The sequence below is a fragment of the Orcinus orca genome, chromosome 18 (genome assembly GCF_937001465.1).
Source record: "Orcinus orca chromosome 18, mOrcOrc1.1, whole genome shotgun sequence".
Lineage (NCBI taxonomy): Eukaryota > Metazoa > Chordata > Mammalia > Artiodactyla > Delphinidae > Orcinus > Orcinus orca.
The window spans coordinates 12,616,935-12,641,643 of record NC_064576.1 but is presented as its reverse complement, the minus strand read 5'-3'; the positions used below and the strand labels follow the sequence as shown (position 1 = coordinate 12,641,643).

Below are 24,709 nucleotides of genomic sequence, written 5' to 3'. Positions count from 1 at the left end.
TCCCCCAGCCTAGCAGCCTTCTTCCCAGACCAATGGCAAGAACTGAGTCATGTGCCTACTTCTGAACTATGTACAGAACGGAAAGCGCTACCATCAATGATCAATCCTGATTCATCCCTTTTTTTTTTTTTTCCCCAAAAGTAAAGGGAAACTGCAGGGTATGCAAGCAACATTGTGACTGGTCTTCTATATTCAAAAGATTACATTAGAGCTATTTTCCTCAGGACCTTTAAGCTCTTAAGATTCTTCAGGGTTTTTCTTTTTTTTTTTTTTTTCCTCCCCTATATTTTAATCATTAAGCCTTTCCTTCATGGATTTTTTTTTTTCCTGCTGAAAATTGCCTATTGAAAAATTTCTGTTCTTGGGAGTTCCCTAGTGGCACAGTGGTTAAGAATCCACCTGCCAGTGCAGGGGACCGGGTTCAAGCCCTGGTCCAGGAAGATCCCACATGCCACAGAGCAATTAAGCCCATGCGCCACAACTACTGAGCCTGCACTCTAGAGCCCATGAGCCACAACTACTGAGTCCATGTTCTGCAACTACTGAAGTCCATGCTCCTAGAGCCCATGCTTAGCAACAAGAGAAGCCACCACCATGAGAAGCCCACGCACCAGAATGAAGTGTAGCCCCCACTCGCCACAGCTAGAGAAAGCCCATACGCAGCAACAAAGACCCAATGCAGCCAAAAATAAATTAATTTTTTAAAAAAAGAAAAATTTCTTTTCTCTATCAAAAGGTTTCTTTCATTGATTTGTTTACATACTCAATTTCTGCATTCTAATTCTTTTTCTTTTCTAAAGTGCTGAGACATATCACATTTTCAAAAGAGACACACAATTATTTTGCCCCTTCCTTTCCACTCTTCATATATACTTCTGTTTCTCAACTGTATTAGGAGCCTGAGAGGCCAAGAAAATGTTTTCTGCTCTCTTTGTAATTACCAGTAGCATTTCATAGGTGCTAAATGTATTTGACTTGTCCTTCCCCTTTATGGTTAATCAGAGATATGTAGGCTTTTACAGGAAGCAAAAGGAATCAGGGTCTTATAGCCAAGAAAAGCACTGGTCATATTACGAATGCCCTCTACTAACTTGTTTACATTAAATTCCTTGCATACTTGCTTCTTGCTATTGTCAGAAAGTCCCAGAATTCAGTGTATTTCCCACTTCATCCCACCTTTTCCAACATCTTTCACTGAAGCAAAGAAAGGAGCTGGGTTTCCATGGTAACACAAGTGTGACAGTTGAGGATATATGGCATAGGTGAGATAATTCTCAGATTCAGAGGGGAGAGGAGAAATGAAGTTTTTCTCTTTTCTTTTTTTTTTTTTCTCCCAGCAATGTACTTCTGAAGCTAAAGAGACCCTGAAGTGTCAGTGTACACTGTTAAGCTTTCACTATCATACAGATTTACAGCTCTTGGGGAAAATTCAATTTTATTTTATCTCATTTTTATTTTGTCTTTCCCACAAACAAATGAATGGAGACATTTTATTTCTAAAATCACTCTCAGAATAGATAGTTCACGCTAGCATAGCAATGAACACAATTAAGAGATCAGGAGATACACACCCAATTCCCACCCAAATCTTCAAAATTCTCTGCACATCCCAACATCCTTTCTTTTAGCAGCTAATTCTTCTCTTTCACATAGAGCCTCAAATCAGGTCACTACCAAGACAGAATAGGTAGGAAAATACGCTCCTTACTTAACATGTTTTTTTTTGAGTCTTATTGATTAAAAATCTACCTTTATGGTAGCACTGAGAATGCAAATTGAGGCCTGTCATTAGGAGAAACATAAATGAGCTACACTACTCCAAGAGCTGCATTCTCTACACTTCTCCTTATCAAGAAAGTTGGCACTGATGAAAGGTCAGGGAAAATAAACTGAGAAATGTCTTAAAAAACCTGTCCTCTCTCTATTATGCTAAGTGGAGTAACTGGGCACCGACTCACTATTTTTTTGTGACAACTTCTATCAGATGCACTCCAGTCCAGGGCTTCTCAACTTTTGGGGACCTAAGAAATGAAAGCAGTTGTTTAAAGATACATTCTGGACCCACAACCCCAATGCAAATTTCTTAAAAAAAAAAAAAGTCACTGGGACTTTACTTCTTGCAAAGTGAATGGTTTTTCAGTTCCACTGTAATACAAGGTAATACACAGGTTGTAATGATCCATACAAAGAGAGGAAGTTTGATGCTTCTTGGCTCTATTCAACCCCTGACAAACCTAGGGATTTCTTACGACTACTATACAAAAGTTGGATCTTAAAAGAGACAGTATGTCTTTTCCGTGAAAGAAGTGTAGCTGTTACTAAAGAAACCACAAAAAGCATGTAAGTTTTACACAGTATATGAGACTTCTAAAATGCTAGTTCAACACTGTATTCACCAACAAAATCCTCTTGAAACATGCCTGGCAAAAAAGCTCAGATATGAAGCTTCACTTCAAATCCATGTGAGCTCTTAATTTTAATTCACTTACTCACATTACTAGTTTAAAATGAGGTATCAGATGCTCTTTGGTTTCAATTCTCCTAAAACTTTCCTCTTGATTCTTAGTTCTTTTGCAATCTGCCTTCACTGTTGATTCTGGTGGCTCAAATATAACACTCATATTTTGATAAGTAATCAAGAAATAATGATTGACTTATATTTTACCACATATTTTGACAGGACACTTGCCCGCAATTATTTTAAGCAAAAACTTGGTGTGTTACACTATAGCAAGATAATGCAAGGGTAAGTTATTCATTTTAAGATAATGGAGCGATAGGGCTGTAGGACACTGCTAAAGCTGAGTACATCTTTGTAGTAGTTTGATAATTGACCAAAAAAACGATGATAAAAGAACATCTGTTTTATTGATGAACTCAGACCAAAATTCTCTCTACATGATGACCTTGTGTGGAAGAGGAAGGCTGAAGAGGTATGCCATGATCAAACCTTAGTTAGAACTATAGAAACTTATTATTCCCAAGAAATGTGAGATGGTAATGGATGGGTGTAGACTAGTTCAAGAAGGACATAGTTTATGGAAGGTAAATCCAATTACCAGTTATTGCAAAATATAATCCAGGAATATTTAGGGACATAACTTCTCCTAAATTTGACGTTATGGGTGGTCGAGAGTGTGTAATTAAGATCTAATGCCACAGAGAGAACAGTTTCAAAACTGAGTTGTTAAAAACGTTTTAGGAGGCACGCATGGAGGACCCATGCAACTGCTACTGTAGGTCTAAGGACCCGACATTTTCTCACCCTAAAGAGTCCCTGTTTTGTCAGTTCACCCCACTTTTCAGCCCACATCCCTCAGCACTATTTCCGTGTCTATCATTTAGGCAGAATGCCACGGAGACGACGTTAAAAGTGAAATCCATCACTCTCCTCCGCAACACATCCTGTTTCTTTGCCCGAATAGGGTACCGCGACCTACCCCTCAATCACTGACCCCTCCCAGACCCCACCAGCTCTTCCCCTTCTCCATACTACCGGCCCTTGGTGGCAAGGAAACCGCGAATTCTGGTTGGCTCAGCGCAAGTCTCCGTCTTTCTTCAGCTCACCTATGATTGGTTGGCAGAGTGTGCGCAGGGGCAAACGCCCAGCCTGGCCAACAGTGGCAGATGGGATGGCTGAGCCTGCGACTAGACTTTTCCTCCATTGGCTGATGGGTCAGTGTCACGTGGCATGAAGCGGCTCTCTATTGGTCGAGAATGATACCACGGGGTCCAAAAACGCGGGCTGGTTGGCTGAAATGAATCCCAGCTTCCTACTAGATGCCCCGGCTGGCTGTTGCTATGAGGTGTCCCCGGGCCTTCTGGCTGCTGCTGGGGGATCCGCTCTCCCGGTTTTCCAGGCGCCCGTAGCTGACAGGGCGTGGGAAGAGCTCGACTTTTATCAGGCACTGAAGAAGGGCGGGGCTGGGGAAGGTGGGAGGGACCCCCGGCGACGTCACAGAGCGTGGGCCCGGCTTCCGCGGTTTCTGGCCTTCGCCGCCTCGGGCAGTGGGCTGGATGGGGGTCTGTCACTTCTCCCTCAGTGTCTTGACGCTTAAAACAAAGCTGCATTTCGTTGTACTTATGCTCCTCCCTTAAAGCTTCTTATGTTTACACAAGAGAAAACCAAAGCTCTCAGGAATGCTGACAGACTGGGTGGTGCCCAGCAAGGCCCTCATGCGAAGGCCTCCGTCTGGACCTTGCCAGTATCTTCTCCTCGCCTCATGTTAAAGCCCGGAGATTGCTCTGGCCCCTCCAACATCTTGTCTCCGCCAAATTCTGACCGTGGCTTTCTCAAGTAGAAGCGGCTGCCCTCGTAGGAGGAAGAACTGCGCATGCTCAGTACGCAGGCCCCGGGGTTCAACGGGGCAGACGGGGTGGGGTGTTGTTCGGTAACCCAGGTGGCTGTTTATCTAAACGCGGGCGGAGGCTTCCGCGCCGCGCCGAGATTCCTGGGAGCGCGCGCGCGGCCGGTCGCCTAGGCGACGGGGGGAGCAGGGGCGGGGCTGCGCCGCCGGGCTCCGCCCCGGGCCGCCGGGCCCCGCCCCCAGCAGCGCTGCGGCTCGGGCTCGGGCGCGCGCTTCGGCGCCGGGAAGAGCGGCGGCGGCGGCGGGCGGGGAGCTGGGCGTGGAGGCGCGAGGGGCGGGGCCGCCGGCACTGCGGGCCCGCGGTTCGGGCGTCTCCGTCGGCTCCTTGACTCACACTCCCTGCTCGCCCTTAGTGCCTGCCGGCGCCCGCGGTGCCGCATTGCCACCCGGCTCGGCCCATGCCCAGGGCTGCTGCTCCCTCCGCCGGCGCCCGGGGGGCCGCGGCGGCCGTGAGGTGGGGGCGGCCGCGGGAGGCGGCGGAGCCGGCCGCCGGCGCAGGGTCCGGGCGCGCAGCGCGGCGGGCGTAGGTCTATGTCGCGGGCAGCGGCGGCGGCGGCGGCCGCGGAGGGACGATGCGCGAGTACAAAGTGGTGGTGCTGGGCTCGGGCGGGGTCGGCAAATCCGCCCTGACTGTGCAGTTCGTGACCGGCACCTTCATCGAGAAATACGACCCCACCATCGAGGACTTCTACCGCAAGGAGATCGAGGTGGACTCGTCGCCGTCGGTGCTGGAGATCCTGGACACGGCGGGCACCGAGCAGTTCGCGTCCATGCGGGACCTGTACATCAAGAACGGCCAGGGCTTCATCCTCGTCTACAGCCTCGTCAACCAGCAGAGCTTCCAGGACATCAAGCCCATGCGGGACCAGATCATCCGAGTGAAGCGGTGAGAGGGCCGGGGGCGCGGGCAGGGGGCTTCGCGGTGCGGCCGGCAGCCCCTGTCCTGGGGCCAGAACTCCCTCCCGCGCGCTCTGGGGTGGCCGTGGGCAGGAGGAGATGTCTAGGGAGATGGCTCTGCGATCTTACGCTTTATGATAATTTTTTTTTTTTTTTTTACCAGCATCTTCCTCCTCATCTTGAATCTCAAATTTGAGTGCTTTGTTTCACAACTCAAATTTGGCATCCCGTGAACCCACAGCACAGCTCTTTGTCTCTTGGATATTACTAGTAGCGCTTGTGCAGAACCCCAAAGGAAACAAAGTTTAAAACTTGCAGGGGGGGAGGGGGCGGGTAGGTTTCTGCTGGGAAGAGGGCAGCTGTGCAAGTATAGTGGAGACATTTTCAGATTGAACAACAACAGAAAACCTACCTTTGCAGTATTTGACAGCAAAAATTGCTCACACGTACGTGGTTAAAAATGTCAAGTCCAAAGGAAAGAGACCTTTCTCGTTTCATAAAAGATTGAATGGTGCCAAGGCGTTTTACAAAAATGAACTCTCCAATTAAGATGAAACTTTAAAGACAGATTATCAAATTATTTGAAGACATGGCTCAGTTGGACTGAGATAGTATATAGAAGCACAAGTACACCATTCACATTAAAGAATGCGACTTTTTTTTTTCTTTTTAGTCTAGCTGCCTTATTCCCCTCAAAAACAAAAAAAGAAAGAAAGAAAAGGGAGGGAAAAAGGCATTCCTGGAAATAATGCAAGTTTCTTCAAAGGTGTGACTCAGATATTAGCTAATTTAAAGTTAATGCAAATAAGCTCCTTCCTGATATGAACTTTTTTTTCTAAAGTGTGCATTTTGGAAATATGGCTGGTAGCATAAATGGCTTATGATATTTGTTTTCTCTTAAGTTGACTGAGTATATTTTTTCCTATAATTTCAAGCATCAGAAGTGTAATATCTCAGTTCAAAGTTTTAGCAAATTTTTCTAATTACTGTTTACATGTTACTGCTTTGTCTGATTCTTATTATTAGTTAATAATTGCTAATAATTTTGATTTAGTGTAATTTTGTTTTTCTTACCCAATTCTACCTATAACCCTAAATTTGTAGACATTTGCTGAAAACTAGTTGTAAGTGTACTGTAGACGTAGTCTCATTTTTAGTCAGTTTGAGTCTACTCACTTTGAAAGAGCAAATACCAAGTCACATATATTCAGGGGTTGCTCAAAAATTCACTAGAAGCAGCAGATTTTTAATGCCACATATGAGATCAAAGGGGAGGCCCTCTCCTGAAGCTCTCCCCACTTAATTCACTGAATATGCACTTTAATAGCTAACCTAAAATTTGGTATGTTACTTCTTCCATTAAATTTCAAACTAGAATAAAGTGGATATTTTTATAGCCTCTCATGGTGTTCTGAGATCTGTGAATCTGATAGCTTCTTACTTCTTCAGTCTCATTTTCTTGAAAGTTAATTGTTATAGTTAACATAGGAACACTTTTGGTGTTAAATTTACTATGTATCTGATATTTAAGAGGCTACATTCAAGTGGCTCAAATCTTTAATTCCCCTTTCATACTACTTAAAAAAAAAACATACAAAACAGGGCAATCTAACACATTGTCACATGTCAATCTTAGGCCATATACATACATCAAATAATAAAGTAAATGCCCCAACTCCCCCATCCTTTATATTTAAACATATACAGATAATACGTGCATTGATAAAAGTCACATGCCCAGGGCGAACTTCTTGACACAAGCCTAGCGGACAGAATATGGTAAAATGTCATTGGATAGTGTAGTCCATATGATTTTGTAGTTTCTTATGATTTAGTAGAGATTACTAATAATGAGTTAGTCTAAATGTAGTGTATTGGAACAATTTATTTGTTTGCACTGTGACCCAGGAAGAAAAAAAAGAGTAAAATTCTATTTGCCCAGATGTCATTTACTCACTAGTCTCAGTTCCTGATGTAAAAGTTGAAAAGACCAGCTGAAGTGTATGTAGCTCATAAACTCTTTCACTGGAATTCATCCATTGTGTCCTTAAGAACCGCTTGGGCCCTTCTGTGTCCTGGTATTTTTTACTTCACCCTAATCTCACCATCTGGCCTCCCGGCCTATAGCATATTATAAACAACGTTGAAAGAAAGAAGGAATCTGTGTATACTATGTATTTTACAATACAGTATATATCATGCACATATTATGGTAAAGCAGGCATTCAATGTGTTGGTTCTTTAACTTTTCCCACTTAAAGAGAATAAAATGGGATTTTCAAATAAATGAATTTTCTTCTCTTTTTGGGAATCAGTTTTTAATTTAATCAGTTGCTGTAGGAGGTATTCGTAGTTGTTCCCTCCCCTCTGCCAGTTACTGCTTTACATATTCTATACAACAGTTGTTTGGGGATATTTAATATCACCATAATGCAGATGACATAAGTGAAGTGCAGAGAGGGTTGATATTTCGCCCAAAACTAGTCATTGGTGGAGAGGAGATTTAAACCAAGATCTGCATGAATCCACGTATTCTTCTTTTCTTCTATACCACGCTGCCTTTGACCTTGATGTTTATTGGCAAATTCAGCAATCCAGCCTTTGGTCTAGGGTCACGCTCTTCAATTCAAATATAGTTGTGGGCCATGTGTGTAATTTTGAAATGTCTACTAGCTGATTTTTTGTAAAAAGTGGGAAGCAGGTAAAATTAATTTTAATATATTTTATTTAACCTACTCTATCTAAAATATTGTCATTTCAACGTGTAATCAGTATTCAAAAATTGAGATACTTTAATAGTTTTCATACTAAATTTTCAAAATCTGGTGTTCAGTTTACACTTACTGCACATCTCAGTTCAGACTAGCTGTATTTCAGTTGCTCAACAGCCACATGTGGCTCCAGGCTACCATATTGGACAGTGTAGGTCTAAGGTGTATATATTTTGGGGAAATGCTTGCTTCTCTGAGCTCCATCTTCCTTGTCTGTGAATTAGAGTATAGCATGCACCTCTCAAGAGTCTTTGTTAGGATAAAATGAGATAATATATTTTAAGGTGTCCAACACAATACCTTGAACACAAAACTTGCTTCAAAATTCCAGCTGTTCTTTAACTTTGTCACCCTGTCTGCTTAAAATTTTATCCTTGATATAAATGTAATTTGAGAGGAAATAAATTTGATTGCATTTTGAAAGTCATTACCTAGTGTAGACAAGATGATACTAAAAAAGCAGTGGTGACTAAAACAATCCTTGGAAAAATTTTGTTGGTATTCTCTTAAAATATTTTCTCTTATTAAAGATCTTATGGGAAAGGGCAAGAGAATGAACATTTCACTTTAACTGTAGCACCAATGCACAGCTGAGAGTGAAATGGAGCTTTTCCCTGGATTGTTCTTGTATGGAATGTTTTGCTTATAAAAAGTATAAAACAGGTCCCTACTCCCTTAAGTGTCTGTAGGTTCACGGACATCCATATACAGGTTCCCCCCTGCTATCTGAAAGTAGAGAGTTCCTATTGAAACCTTTCCTAAGCCAAAATGGCATAAAGTGAAGAAGCAATTACCTTAGGACACATCTTGCTTACAGATGCGCAAAAAAAAAAAATCTAGGTAAAGCGCTCACAGACACAGTTCAAAGCTATGGCAGATTGATGCTGAGGTGCTGAGTGTGGTTCCTGGGGAAGGAACTTGGAGGTGCCTCCCTCCCTGATGGGGTACGTGCTACCTCTCAACTGCTCACAGCAAACCAAGTGCTGGACGCTATTTTCACTTTTTGCCTTTTTTCATAAAAGCAAAAATCATCTTATTTCTTTTGGTTATCAAAAACAGGTACTAACGTAGGTCTTTCCTAAAATTGAAGTGTCACGAAGCAACTTTTGAAAAGCACAGAATAGCTGTACATACACAAGCTCTTGTCCAAGCCAAGCAGGCTAGCTAAAATGGTGGTTTTTATAAATTCACATGCTTTTTTTTAAATTGACTTTGGATGAGATCGGACACATAGGGAAGAGTGACAAGGATACAGAAAATGTTTCAATTGAAATAAAACTCAAGTTCTTTCTAATTTCATAGTTGCTTCTCCCATTCCTCCCAGGGTAAGCCGTGGTCCTGACTTGAAGTACCTAGGAACATGCAACCCAATGCCTATTCTTAGGATAAAGCCCAGAAATCTTCAACATGACCTTCCCAGGCCCAGCAATGCTCTTATCCCTCCCTGCCTTTCCACCTTCACCTCTGGCAACCTTGCTCAGCCCTTGGATTCCAGCACCCCGACCTTCTTTTAGTTCCATGAAAGTGCCTGTCTCTGGGCTTTCCTTCTACATGCAGAAATCACCCACCTTTTGCAGAGTTAATTCCTACTTTTTGGCCCCCGCTTAGAAGATTTCCTCCTCAGGGAAGCCTTCCTCATCTTCCCAAACTGACTTTATTCCATCCTGTCTTCCCACAGTGTATTAACCTCGTGCCTCACCCCTTCCTTCAATCACTCATGTTTCAGACATCAGTGGCACCCTGTGCTTCCCCTCCTCTGGTAGTGCTCATCGGAGTTTAAGTACAGTCTGTCTTTCTTATTAAACTGTAATCCCACGTGGCTAGAATGGCTCCTGGCACATAGGAACCAATCAAGAAAGATGTGTTGAAAAAAATTAGTGTTCAAAGAGAAAATTCTTTTAGTGGCCTCAGTTTCCCCAAGCATTTGAATTTTATAGATGGAGGAGGTGACTCTTTAAAGCCCATTTTGCAACTGGAGTAGACAATCTCCCTTCCACTCTAACATTCTGTGAGAGCACTTCTATCTACTAGGGGCGACCAGGGAAGAGGTAAAATTTAATAACAAACTTTAAGAATCAGAAGCATGGTGTCTTCCAGATGGAGGACATGGCATGGGAAATGCATAGGGTAGGTTCATTGGCTGTTGAATAGACCAGGTTGGCCAAACCAGGAATTTATATAGAAGTGTGAGAAGAGGTAAAATACATAAAGCTAAATTACGGAAGGTTAAAGACTTTGGACTTGCTCTTGCAGTCAAGGACCATGATCAGAATTGTTACAAAAATAGAAATATGGTAGTGATATGATAGATGGCTTAGTGGTAATAGACCAGAGTCAGAAGAAAGAGTTGTATTGTCATAATCTCATTTCTACATGAAGTATAAAGATTCTGAATTAGCATGGAAAGAATGGATGCAAATAATGTTGTAAAGAATGAATCAATCAAACTTAGTGGAAGAAGGAGAGGAAAAGGTCAAAAGTAACCTTGACATTTTGAACATGAGCGAATAGAATTAGAGAGGAATAGCTGGGGGAGATTATTTTGGCTTTGGAGATGGTAATCATCCAGATAGATGCACCTAATAAGCAATTAGAACACTGGACTAAAGCCTGAAAGTTCAGTTTATGTATGAGTGTAAAGACTCGAAATCATCTATATAATTCACATTTGGAGAGTAGATGAACCCTGCTGGGTAGTGTATAGAGAGGTAGAAGTGAATGGCCAGGAATAGAAATTAGAAATGAATATGGCCAAGGATAGAACTTGACATTTGTAAGGTACCTAGAGGAGACTTTATACATTGCATTAGGCTAGAAGGCATGGTGCATTTTATTTTTTTTTAATTTTTTCATTATTTCAAAGCCACCTTTTATTATTAATCACAGAGCAATAAAAGGCAAACAAGCAACAACAGCAGAAAAAACTATTTACAAAACTACTTCTAAAATACTCTTAAACACTTTTGAGTTACTAATTATCTATGAAAAAGTTCTACATCAGATAAAGCATTGAAAACTTTAGTACCTTAATCATTTAAAAGCACCTTCATTATCCAGGCTTTAGAAGCCAGTGTCCTTTAATGGACAACAGACTCCTGAATAGTCCTTTATTGGACGTTTTAAGAGTTATACAACAACAAATATTTTGGCTTCACAGAACCTGCACCATATCTACCTCATTAGCCTACCTTTGGGTCCTTTCTGATCAGGCATTTCTTTCCCCTCAATGTACAGAAATACTGCACTAGATGGCCTTTTCATTTCGGGATAGCCATTGCATTACGTATTTTTATGTGGCATGGTGCATTTTAAGACTGAGAAGAAAAATGGGGAAAGTGTGGTTATTTGTACTACCCAAAGCGAATAAGTTACTATTTTTTTTACTATTATTATTTCATATTTCTGTATCACTTAAGTGATCACTTTTAAGAGACCCAGCTGATCGTTTGCACATTTTCTCCTCACAGTAAGTTGCCCTAAAAGCCCAATCTAAGGTAGAGGTAGATTGCCAGTTGCTAACACATAGATCATGACCCACAACAGATTGGCACTGTGGAGCTGAAACCAGGAAATACATCCAATGATGTTTGTCCCAATAAGTGATTTCTGGAGTCTGCCACCAATTCCTTCTTCCCCAAACACCTCCTTCCCCAGTTTGATACCTCCAGAGACCATAATTGTAATTGAAAGCTCCTCCAAGGTACAGAGCCTAATAGCTGTGAGTCACTTTTTATAGCCCAGAGTTTTTTCCTGAAAAGGAAACTTGGTTTTGCTGCATTGTAAACTTAGAATATTACAGTAGAGTCATTTCCTTTTTACCATCCCAGGATTAGAATTTTTTAAGTTCACTTTGTAGATGGAGTAGATGGTCTCCCACCAGCCCTACATTCTGAGAATACTTCTATCTCATTGGCACAATAAGGGAAAAAGTATTTTAGTATGAACCTTAAGGAATCAGCAGCCTGTGACCTGCAAATCTTATCTATTTAGGGGTTTGTGATAATTGTATCAATAAAATCTCTAATCAGAGGAATCATTACAATGTTGTTTTTTTTAAAATAAGGTGGAAGGGCAGAAAGGATTTAAATAGCCAGCCAACAATTCCATTGCACACAGACAAAAGATATCAGCTATCCCTGAATATTGATAAATCCTCTGACAAATGGAACAGATGGATGATTTGAAAGGTGATTTGACTGGCCACTGAATGAGAAGTATTCAGGCCCCAGGCAGGTGGATGACATTGACTTTCTAACTCTCCTTTAGGTAGGAAAAAGTCAGATAATTAACAGATAAACACTAAGATAATTAACAGATAAACACTAAAATATCTCTGGATGACACAACCAACAGGAAGAGCCAACAAAGTTGGAATCTTTTTATTTGTTAAAAATTTCCAGTAACAGTACACTTGAGTGATTTAATTCTGTATGCTATCTTTTCAGAAATTATATATGGCATATTAAAATGCATAGATTATATATTTACACATTTCTAAGCAGTGATCTTTACATAAAACTATGTACACCGTACACAATCTGTGATTTTAGACATCTGCATTTCAGTAAAGTATATAAGTAAAATATAAGTATATTGATAAAGTTAAAGTTTATCAAAATATATTAAAAGAGCATATTTCTAGTTGCTAGGATTTTGACATGGTATATACTAAATACTGTTTATGTACTTCTAAAAGATTGGAACCTCTTTGGAAATGTCGGACCTAATATTTCAACTTTTCACCTTTTATTCTTGTAGGAAAATTCTACTAAAAAACACGTCACATTAGCCTGATTTTTAATAAATTTCAGTTTAAATTAAAGGTCACTGCTATGAAATAAGATTTTTTTTCCAGCATGTGAGTCAGAATAAGGTTATTGGGTATCCGAATCAAATGTCAGCAGCATATTATATCGAAGGCATGGCTCGGGAAATCCAATAATAAAGCAGCATTGGAATCCTTTGGAGTTCGATGCATTTTATTACTTAATGTTGGAAATGTACTTATCACACATTGCTAAAAGCTGTATCTGAATAAGCTATTTAAAATAGATTACAGCATGTGAATAAAGTATATTTGTAAATTATACATTCTTTTAAATCAAACTCCTGAAATATATTCACTGGTGGAATTGGATAGATTGTTGGTTTTCTTTTGTTTTGAAAACAAACCAAATTGATATTTTATGGAGAAATGTGATTAATTATTTTGTGGGTTTTTAAAGTTCATTTTTATTGAGATATAATTGACATATAACATTGTAATAGTTTTACAGTTTTTTCACTCAGTAAAATTACACAAGACAAACATTGTAAACCTTTACCTAAAACATTTAGGAGTTATTTCCCAAAAAACATAATGATTTGATATATGCATATATTGCAAAATGGTCACCACAGTAAGTTTAGTTAACGTCTGTCACCACACACAGTTACAGTTGTGTGTGTGTGTGATGTCAGCTTTTTTGATTTACTCCCTTGGCAGGTTTCAGGCATCCACTACCGTATTACCTGTAGGCGCTGTGCTGTACACCAGCCCCAGGACTTACTTATCATTTATCTTATAACTTGCAGTTTGTACCTTTGTACTGCCTTCACCCATTTCACCCCCCACCCCATCTGTTCTCTGTATCTGTGAGTTCAGTTTTGTGGTTTGTTTGTTTTAAGATTCTGTATATAAGTGAAATTATACAGTATTTGTCTTTTTTCTGTCAGACTTATTGCACTTAGCATAATGCCCTTAAGGTCCATCCAAATTGTCTCAAATGACAGAATTTCTTTTTTTTTTAATGGTTTAATAATATTTTGATCTCTCTCTCTCTCTCTCTCTCTCTCTCTCTCTCTATATATATATATATATATATATAACATTTTCTTTATCAGTTCATCCATCAGCGGACATTTAGGTTGTTTCCATGTCCTGACTATTGCAAGTAAAGCCACAGTGAACTTGAGGGTGCAGATATCTCTTCGAGATAGTCATTTTGTTTTCTTTGGGTAAATACAGAAGTGACATTGCTAGATGTTCTATTTTTAATATTTTGAGGAACCTCCATACTGTTTTCCATGGTGGCTGCACCAATTTACATCCCTACCCACTGCACAGGGGTTTTCTTTTCTCCACATTCTCACCAACCCTTGTTTATTTTTTGTCTTTTTGGTGATAGTCATTCTAACAGGTGATATCTCATTGTGATTTTGATATGCATTTCCCTGATTATCAGTGTTGAGCACCTTTTCATGTACCTTTTGGCCACCTGTATGTCTCCTTTGGAAAAATGTCTGTTCAGATCCTCTGCCCATTTTTTAATTGGATTTTTTTTTCTATTGAGTTGTGTGAGTTCTTTTTATATTTCAGGTATTAATCCCTTATAAGATATATGACTTGCAAATATTTTCTTCCATTCTGTAGATTGCCTTTTCATTTGGTTGATGGTTTCCTTTGTTGTACAGGAGCTTTTTAGTTTGATGTAGTCCCATTTGTTTTTATTTGCTTTTGTTGCCTTTGCTCTTTGTGTCAAATCCAAAAAATTATTACCAAGACCAGTGTCAAGGAGCTTACCCCCTATGTTTTCTTCTAGGAGTTTTATGGTTTCAGGTCTTATGTTCAAAGCTTTAGATCCATTCTGAGTTGATTTTTCTGTGTGGTATAAGGTAATATTCCAGTTCCATTCTTCTACATATGGCTATTCAGTTTTCCCAGCACCAGTTACTGAAGAAACTATCCTTTCCCCATTGCATATGCTTGGCTCCTTTGTTGTAAATTAGTTGACCATATATGTATGGGCTTATTTCTGGGTTCTCTAGTCTGTTCCATTGATCTATGTGTCTGTTTTTATGTTAATACCATACTGTTTTGATTGGTATAGATTTGTAATATAGTTTGAAATCAGGAAGTGTGATGCCTCCAGCTTGGTTCTTCTTTCTTAAGATCCCTTTGGCTATTAGGTCTTTTGTGATTCCATACAATATTAGGATTGTTTGTTACATTTATGTGAAAAATGCCATTGGAATTTTGATGGGGATTGCATTGCATCTGTAGATTGCTATGGGTAGTATGGACATTTTAACAATATTCTTCTAGCCCATGAGTACGGAAGAGCCTTAGATTAATTTGTGTCTTCTTCAGTTTCTTTCATCGATGTCTTATTTATTTTTTTTTTTTGGTACGCCGGTCTCTCACTGTTGTGGCCTCTCCCGTTGCAGAGCGCAGGCTCGGTGGCCATGGCTCACGGGCCTAGCCACTCCGTGATATGTGGGATCTTCCCAGACCGGGGCACGAACCCCTGTCCCCTGCATCGGCAGGCAGACTCTCAACCACTGCGCCACCAGGGAAGCCCTGTCTTATCATTTTTTAAAATTGTTATTATCTGTCAAAAAACAAAATATTAAAAACAATAACTCTACTACTTTGTATTCACTTAGCAGTGGCTTTTACATTTTCTTAATCTGGCTCTCAGGAATACATTTTGCAGTGTACATACAGGCATAAATATGTATAACTGAAACCAAAATTTCGTGAAACAACAGTTACACTTGGTATGTTGCTGGTATTATATTTTCTGTTTTATTCTATTCTGTTTTATTTCATTGTTTTTAAGTGTTCCTCTTGATCCACTAAATTGATCTCATCACACACAATCTGAAAACTGCTATCCTGGAACATTTTACTCTAAGAAAAATAAATGGACCTATCTCTTTCATAGTTTGAAACAATTTTTATCTTCTCTTCCTGCATTTCCATTTTCCAACAATGCTATGTAAATGCTCAGAAAGTGAAATGAATTTCCCAACATGAGTTAGTAAAATGTTACCTCTGTCACCGAGAAAGATAACATTTAGTCAAGGAACAAAGAGATACATAGTGTATCTTTTGAGGAAGCATTTATTACTGTTTGTTGGGCAAATTACAAATATGAGGACATATTTCTCTTGTAATTTTGTTTGTTCTGGTAAGGCAGGATAGCTCCTGCCTTGTGAAATTTAGAACAGAGAAAGGGATGTTGCAGTAGGATCCCAACCAGAATGTGTTCATTACTACAGCAGGTTGCTGTGGGGACTTGGGAGACTGATCTTTATGAGAGGTTTGCTGCATCTGTCTAGCATGATGTTGATTCAGCTCTGCCTTTAAGACAGTAAAAATAGATGAAGACGACCATAATTACAGCTATCTTAAAATTACTTAGTAAAATTACCCCAGAGAAACATTATAAACCTTTACTTAAAACATTTAGGAGTGTTGTGTTTCATGCTTTTCTAGGAGCAGCCCTTAAAAACTAGTAATTCGAATGTGGAAGTCCTACACCATATTGATAATTCAGTACATCTTAATGTTTTCATCTTACCAGATGTCTTTACATCTTTCTGCAAATGAAATCTTAGAGGGTTTTTCTCTGGTTTTGGATGGAAAATTTTGTTTTGTTCTTAATTCTAAGTACATGCATCCTGAGGTTTACAATGAACATAACAAATACTGTATATATTATAATTGCTCTCAGTCAGTATTTAATTTTATTGGGCATACTGATCTTATCTATGAAGACCATTAATTGTTAATCTGGTTAAAGCTGAGCTTCAGTACTTACTAGTCATATGATTTAGGAGCAAGTTAGCATTCTCTGCATCTCACCTTCCTCATCTGGAATATGGGTATAATATAATAACTAATGAGGTAATGAATGTGAAGTTTCTTTACATAATAACTCTAAAATATCAACAATAAAGTTTCACCAAAAATCACAGAAATAGAAATGAGACCCAAGCATTTTCTGACTTTATAAATCAGTATACTGCCACATGATTTCTTAGGAATTAGACTCGCTTGCCTTCCCAATAATCTAGAAAAATTATATATTAGCTAATCTAGTATTGCATTTCTATTTTTCCATTGCTTTCTTGCCCGTGTCTGAAGTGCTCGTACAGTGTGTGTATTACAGAACTTACAGCACGGACCCTGAGCACTTTGTGTCTTGAGGCTCTCTTGCCTATAAATGGTGACAATATGATTTTGTGACTCACAAAGAATTGTGATTTTTTTTTTTAGTACACGTATTTAAAATATAAAAAATATGGAAAGTGATCAGGCATATAATAAGTATTTGTTAAGTAACACTTTTCTTTTTTAAACAGTTTATAATGATAATAGACCTTTTATGAATACCAAAACTATACATGAGGTGAAGAAAATTTTAATAGTGTTTATGGCTAATTACATATATATGTGTATATATGTATATGGGGAGGCAATGGAGGGAAATGTGTTGACAGAGCTTTTAATAAATTGATTCTAGAAGTTTTGTCTTTGTATAAAAGTCATCACTGTCAACATCAAATACTATGGTTTAAACCACTTTATTTGCATAACACTGCCCTGAGCATTATGCAGAATAAGTACAAGATACTATCTTTGTCCATCTGGCATGCCAAAATGTACTACAAATGAATATATATTTGACAGTGTTGACTTTATTATATATGGAGAGAGAGACAGAATACATTTTTTGAAACAGTTTGATTTCTAAGTTTTAAAGTATTATTCCACCAAAAACATTGCTTTTGCTAGGCCACTTTTTTTAAGGAATTTTTTTTTTTTTGGCACAACTTTTTTTTTCCTCTTCCTATTTTATTCACATACAGCACTACATAAGTTTAAGGTATACAGCATAATGATTTGACTTACATACATCATGAAATGATGACCACAGGAAGTTTAGTGACCATCCATCATCTCATACAGATAGAACATTAAACAATAGGAAAAATAATTTTTTTCCTTGCAATAGGACTCTTAGGATTTACTCTCTTAACTTTCATGTATAACATACAGCAGTGTTCACTGTATTTATCATGTACTTATAACTGGAAGTTTGTACATTTTGACTACCTTCATCCAATTCCTCCCCAACCCCCGGACACCCCTGCCTTTGGTAGCCACAAATCGTTCTGTTCTGCTATGAGTTACTTTGTTTTTGAAGCATAATTGGCCTACGACACTATGTGAGTTCCTGGGGCACGACATAGTGATTCGGTATTTCTGTATTAGGTTGGCCAAAGAGTGCCTTCAGTTCTTAAATAAAAATAAAAGACACATTTTTCATTTTCACCAAGAACTTTATTGAACAACGTATTCACCCTTTTGTGCCACTACCTTCTGCCATTTCTCAGGCAACTCCATAATTCCATCTTCCCAAAACCTTTTATCTTTTCGAGCAAAGAACTGTTCCAGGTGCCTTTTACTGTCTTCCAGGGAATTGAAATTTTTTCCATTAAGAGAATTTTGTAAAGGCCGAAATAAATGGAAATCTGAAGGTGCAATGTCTGGTGAGTACGGTGGATGAATCAGAACTTCCCAGCCAAGCTGTAACAGTTCTTGCCCGGTCATCAAAGAAACATGCAGTTTTGTGTTATCCTGACGGAAGATTATGTGTTTTCTGTTGACTAATTCTGGACGCTTTTCATCGAGTGCTGCTTTCAGTTGGTCTAATTGGGAGCAGTACTTGTTGGAATTAGTCATTTGGTTTTCCAGAAGGAGCTCATGATAGAGGCCTCCCTTCCAATCCCACCATATACACAGCATCACCTTCTTTGGATGAAGACTGGCCTTTGGTGTGGTTGGTGGTGCACGTCACTTGCCCCACGATCTCTTCCTTTCCACATTACTGTACAGTATCCATTTTTCATCGCCCATCACAATTTGTTTTAAAAACAACGTTTTCATTACATTTAAGTAGAGAATCGCATGTGAAAATGTGGTCAAGAAGGTTCTTTTCACTTAACTTCTGTGGAACCCAAACATAAAAGCGATGAACATAACCAAGCCGGTGCAAATGATTTTCAGTGCTTGATTTGGATATTTTGAGTATGTCAGCTATCTCCTGCTGACATACTCAAAATATCCTGATTGTTCTCAATTAATGTCTCAATCTGATCACTGTCAACTTCAACTGGTCTACCCAATCGTGGAGCATCGTCCATCGAGAAATCTCCAGCACGAAACTTCGCAAACCACTTTTGACACGTTTGATCAGTCACAGCACCTTCTCCACATACTGCACAAATCTTTTTTTGCGTTTCGGTTGCGTTTTTACCTTTCTTAAAATAATAAAGCATAATATGCCGAAAATGTTGCTTTTCTTCCTCCGTCTTCAACGTTGAAATGGCTACACAAAAATTCACCAATTTTGATGTCTTTTTTAAAATGCACGCTGATACGATAGCTGTCACATACAGTCTAACAAAGTTGTTTCGAATGAAGTTAAAGACAACTAAGTGCTACTGGACCCACCTTACGGAAAAATCTGAACGAACCTTTTGGCCAACCCAATACGTTACAGAATGATCACCATGATAAGTCTAGTTACCATCTGTCATCATACAAAGATATTGCATTATTATTGCCTATATTCCCCTGTACAAATGTATACTGTATATTTCATACCTCTGAATCATTTATTTTGTAACTTCCAGTACTTCCAGTTTGTACTTCTTAATCCCCCTCACCTGTTTCTCTCACCTTTTCTAAAGGTTTTTTGATGCATTCTAACTCATTATAGAAGGTCAAAATTTGTCTGTAAGACTAATGCCAACAATCATATATTTGCTTTGTTATATTTAGTACATTTTGATCCTCCCTGGAAATGAAATCTTACTTTGTATTTGGTTGTTGAATGGTTTGAGCAGAATTGTTATCTTAGAAAGCATTAAAAAAATAAACTGATTTATGGATAATTGAGAGAAAACAGCATAGATTAGCTAGTACCCAGGGAAGATAGCTGGGAGATTATCTAAAGATAAAAGTTCGTTATCAGGGATAGTTTAATATAGATTAAGAAACAGAATAAGCTTTATCTTAATATCAGTTTTTTTGTCTTTGCATTTAGTGAAGCTGAAATATCCAAATATGGTACATATAAAACTATACTATCCAGGACTTCGCTGGTGACGCAGTGGTTAAGAATCTGCCTGCCAATGCAGGGGACACGGGTTCGACCCAACGCAGCCAAAAATGAATTAATTAAAAAAAAACAAAAACTATGCCATCCAAAATATAATCCTCCACCCACCCACCCAGATGACCCACATACACTTGGACTGTTTTCTGCTTCGTGAACCAACACTCCAAACAAACTTGGCCCGTCAGTCATAGTCACGTTGGCATAGTGAGGAGCTGCGTGCTCGTTGTAAGACAAGTGCATACATATATGAACACTAACTAGACAGGACAATTTTTAAGTTTATTTTAGAAGAGCTGGAGATGAGAACATAACTTTTCAATGATTAATCAGTTTACACATAATACTGATGGCATGAAACTTTTCTCAGTGGTCTTGCATTAAAGAGCTTAATGTTTGCATAAACTCTACTTGTTCTTGCTCTCAAATGGCCATCAACCAGTGTCGGCATACTGCCCCCTTCAGGGAGGAAGGATATAAACAGAGTGTTGGGTGGCTGGAGGCCTCCCAGAGGTACAGCCATTTGAAAAGGCCACTCTTTTTTTTTTTTTTTGCGGTACGCGGGCCTCTCACTGTTGTGGCCTCTCCCGTTGTGGAGCACAGGCTCCGGACGCGCAGGCTCAGCGGCCATGGCTCACGAGCCCAGCCACTCCGCGGCACGTGGGATCTTCCCGGACCGAGGCACGAACCCGTGTCCCCTGCATCGGCAGGCGGACTCTCAACCACTGCGCCACCAGGGAAACCCTGAAAAGGCCACTCTTGATGACGTTGTTCATTCCTCAGGCTACCCTGAGTACATCATCTGGTTTTACTGAAAGAAATACTTGGACACTTATGGAGGAAGGGACTATTTGGGGGAAGATTTGTTGTGTTGCTCTCATCAGCGCATCCTGTTAAAATCATAAGTACTGAAGCTTTTCTAGATCGTACTGACTAGCTTCTAACAATCCCATAAATATTTCCTTTGAATAAGTACCACTGCTTTGATCTGTTCCCTTTTCTCCAAAGGTGGCCGTATGTCTCTTTACCTGGGACAGTTCAGGTTTACACCTGTTGCCTTGGTACATTTATTTACAGTGCCCCTTTCCATCTCAAAAGTGTCTCTTGGCAAAAATTATATGGTCCCTCTAGGCGCTTACCTTAAGTTCCCTGTTTTTAGAATTATCTCAATTTCAATCCCATTTTTACTTGTATTTTTGTGATATCCAGTCTGTATAAACAGTCTCTTCCTTTGACTTGGCCAGCATCCTCCTGTATTACATTTCTGGATTTGGGGCAGCAGATCCTCATGAACTGGAAATTTTATTCAGTTTAAAAGATGACATCTTTTGGACTTCCCTGGTGGCACATTGGTTAAGAATCTGCCTGCCATTGCAGGGGACATGGGTTCGAGCCCTGGTCCAGGAAGATCCCACATGCCTCGAAGCAACTAAGCATTTGCGCCACAGCTACTGAAGCCCGCGTGCCTAGAGCCCGTGCTCCGCAACAAGAGAAGCCACCACAATGAGAAGCCCACGCACTGCAACTAGAGAAAGCCTGTGCACCGCAAGGAAGACCCAACGCAGCCAAAAATTAATTAATTATTTTTAAAAAGGTGACATCTTTTTTACTAAACATGCGAGACTAAAGATGGCTGTGGATTGTTTGACATGACTCCCAGAGAGAGGTGGGATCTGTTTCCCCTTCCCTTGAATCTGGGCCGACCTGTAACTACTTTGACCAAGAAAGTATGGTGGAAGTGATGCTAAGCAAGTTTGGGACCTAGTCTCTAAGAGGACAAAGCATCTTCCACCGTGGTCTTTTGGAGCCCTGAGCTGCCATGTGAGAAGTCCAGCTACCCTCCTGGAGAACACATGAAAAAGCCCTGAGACTGTGTGGAGAGAGAGACGGAGGTACCCTTTCTAGCTGTGGCCACCAGTGGGCCAGGCCTGAAGTGAAGCCAGCTTTGAGACTCCTCCCAGGCCGGCCCTAGCTGAACACCACTGAGTGAGCCCAGCCAGTGCCACGTGGAGCAGAAGAATCGGCCACCTGAGCTCTGCCCAAGTTCCGGACTCACACCACCACGAACCTGAATAAAATGGTTACGTTAAGCCATTAGTTTGGGGCTAGTTTTTTGTGCAGTAATAGTTATCAACATTTTTAGGTGAACATGTTGATATTTTAGAAATTATTTTGATAAGAGTACTATTGATCCTTCGGATTTCTCTGTTAAGATCTTTAAAGAATGTGTAATGAGGATGAGTGACAAGTGAGTGAAAGGATGTATTTTAGCTCTTAAAAGGTGGCAGATTGACGCAGGCATCTACCAACTGACTTCACACTGTATCTGTCCCGTGTCATTTTACCGTTCACACCCACATGTGATTAACTGCACTTTGAAGATCATATTTAATTTTATTAGAATATAACGTATTAAAGTTTAGTTTCAGCAGAAAAATCTGCGTATGTGTATACACTTTGGAACTGCTTGTAATAGTCTGTACTGCCCATTCCCGTTCACTCTACCCACAGTGTATATTCTTTCTAAAAGTAGTTGACATATACCATCTAATTTATGTTAACAAAGAAAGCTTCTTCCGTGTATGTATTTGGTGGTAGTCTGCTTCAGTTTTGATATCCAGCTCCTGGCACAAAGAAAGCATCCAGTAAATGTTGAATTAGGAATAAAGGTCCCTTCGGTTCATTACCTTATGGATTTTGACCATTTTCTTTCCGAATATCTGGAGAACCCTTATATTGCAAATCAATTTAAGCATTTCGGCATCTAATGAAAAGCATGATAAAGAAGAAAAAATAAGGCTTCCCTGGTGGCGCAGTGGTTGAGAGTCCGCCTGCCGATGCAGGGGACGTGGGTTCCTGCCCCGGTCCGGGAAGATCCCACATGGCGCGGAGCGGCTGGGCCCGTGAGCCATGGCCGCTGAGCCTGCGCGTCCGGAGCCTGTGCTCCGCAATGGGAGAGGCCACAGCAGTGAGAGGCCCGTGTACCGCAAAAAAAAAAAGAAAAGAATAAAAAATAAAGCATTCTAGACGGTGTGCATCCAAAATGCTTTTTTAGCCTGGTGACCATGGATATGTTTGCATTGTTTCTGTGACATTTTCACTGTGGGCTACATACAAAAACTGCCATATTTGAAGATAATCACTTCATTGACTCATTCTATTTTGTATGGCTATAAGCGTCAAGAATTGATTCCAGCACCAGAGATACAGCTACATAAAAAAGCATTCATGGGGCTTCCCTGGTGGCGCAGTGGTTGAGAGTCCGCCTGCCGATGCAGGGGACACGGGTTCATGACCCGGTCTAGGAAGATCCCACATGCCGCAGAGCGGCTGGGCCCGTGAGCCATGGCCGCTGAGCCTGCACGTCCGGAGCCTGTGCTCTGCAACAGGAGAGGCCACAGCAGTGAGAGGCCCGCGTACCGCAAGAAAAAAAAAAAAACAAACATTCATGGCCCTTGCCTTCCTGAGGTCCCAGATCTAACTTTAAAGGTGACACAGCTGTTTTAAAGCAGAAGCAAGACTTTATCTCAGAACACCTAATTCTCTTCAGTTTTGTTTGGTTTCCATTTTCTTTTTTATTATCCCACATTGTTTTATAGGACGTCAGAGCCATGGTTCATATCTAGTAACTTGACTTAGCAGTGCTTGGAGCAAGAAGACGAACAGAGTAAGGAAAGATACTTCTGTTCAGAGAAGATGGTAAATTGTCAGCTTCTGATATCAGAGGCAATAGTATCTATCCTGTTTTTCTTACATTGTTCCCATAAGAACTAATGGTCTTTAGAGTAGAAAGTTAGGTTTGGCCATCCTGCCAGGGAATGGAAGCTGGAGATAGGAAATAAGATAACTATGTAACAGTTTTTGTTACCATGTAACAATAGTATTTTACAGTATCCATAATACTTCAATGGATAATTCATGTAAACTGCTTAGTGCAGTGTCTGGTACCTCCTAAGCCCTCTATAGATGCTAGCTATTATTAGTAAAGTCATCACTGTCATCTTCCATAACATAATACCTAAGGATCAGTGATGTTTGTTTCACAGATAAGGAACATGAGGCTCAGAGAGGTCACATGACATATCTGAGGGAGCACAGCCAGACTTTCTAGGTCCACTAAATCGACATCCAGTTCTCTCCCCTTTGCGGTGCAGTCCATCATGATTTTAGCCAGTGACCACATGGTGGTTGACCTTGACTGTTAACGTAGAGATAGCCTTTATCAAGTGCTTGTAGAGCCATCACATATTTTTCTTAGGTCGTGGTTTGGGGGGATGGGGAGAGAACCGTGTGCAGGGCTTTAAAATAACTACTGTGGAAGTGGCATATAGGATAGAATAGAGGGGTGAGAAATTGGAGGTGGGACCAGTTAGGAGACTATTGCATAGCTCAGGTATGACTTGTTTTGGAAATGAAAGGGGTTTTGTAGCGGGAATGAAAATGAAGGGACAGATTTTCTCACATCCAATAATTCTCACCCTGCCTGTCCCCTGTAATCACTACTGTTCCAGACCTATTGTTACAGTCTCTCATCCCAAACCTGATTACTTTAGAGACTAGTGAAGACTTTTGCTTACCACCCTTTCTCCCTCACTCTCACAGTGACTTCTTATAACTGTTTCCAACTTCTTTTAATTCACTGTTGACTTGAATCCTGTCAAAATGTCGGTAGCTCATCATTCTCCACTGGCTGCTGTTGGGCACCGTAATCTCTGCCAATAAT

General features: G+C 40.2%; 1 protein-coding gene and 1 long non-coding RNA gene across 4 annotated transcripts in view; one reads left to right on the top strand and one right to left on the bottom strand.

Moving 5' to 3' along the window:
* LOC117202793 (uncharacterized) overlaps positions 1–4,465 on the bottom strand; it is a 74,968-nt gene extending 70,503 nt beyond the window's left edge. Inside the window, exons 1-2 of one of the 2 annotated variants that reach the window (XR_004485265.2) lie at positions 3,568–4,465; positions 1,959–2,021 (exon numbers count right to left, since the gene is read on the bottom strand). This is a non-coding gene — a long non-coding RNA (uncharacterized LOC117202793). The remainder of the gene's footprint in view (positions 1–1,958; positions 2,022–3,567) is intronic. The other variant, XR_007473140.1, reaches the window with a different exon arrangement.
* Positions 4,466–4,797: 332 nt separating this feature from the next.
* Positions 4,798–24,709, top strand: part of RAP2A (RAP2A, member of RAS oncogene family) — a 40,695-nt gene continuing 20,783 nt past the window's right edge. Inside the window, exons 1-2 of one of the 2 annotated variants that reach the window (XM_033435116.2) lie at positions 4,798–5,253; positions 9,360–12,084. In XM_033435116.2, the coding sequence (XP_033291007.1) occupies positions 4,940–5,253; positions 9,360–9,549 (504 nt within the window). In that variant the 5' untranslated portion in view covers positions 4,798–4,939 and the 3' untranslated portion in view covers positions 9,550–12,084. Of the gene's footprint in view, positions 5,254–9,359; positions 12,085–24,709 lie in introns of those variants that run through there. The other variant, XM_004273643.3, reaches the window with a different exon arrangement.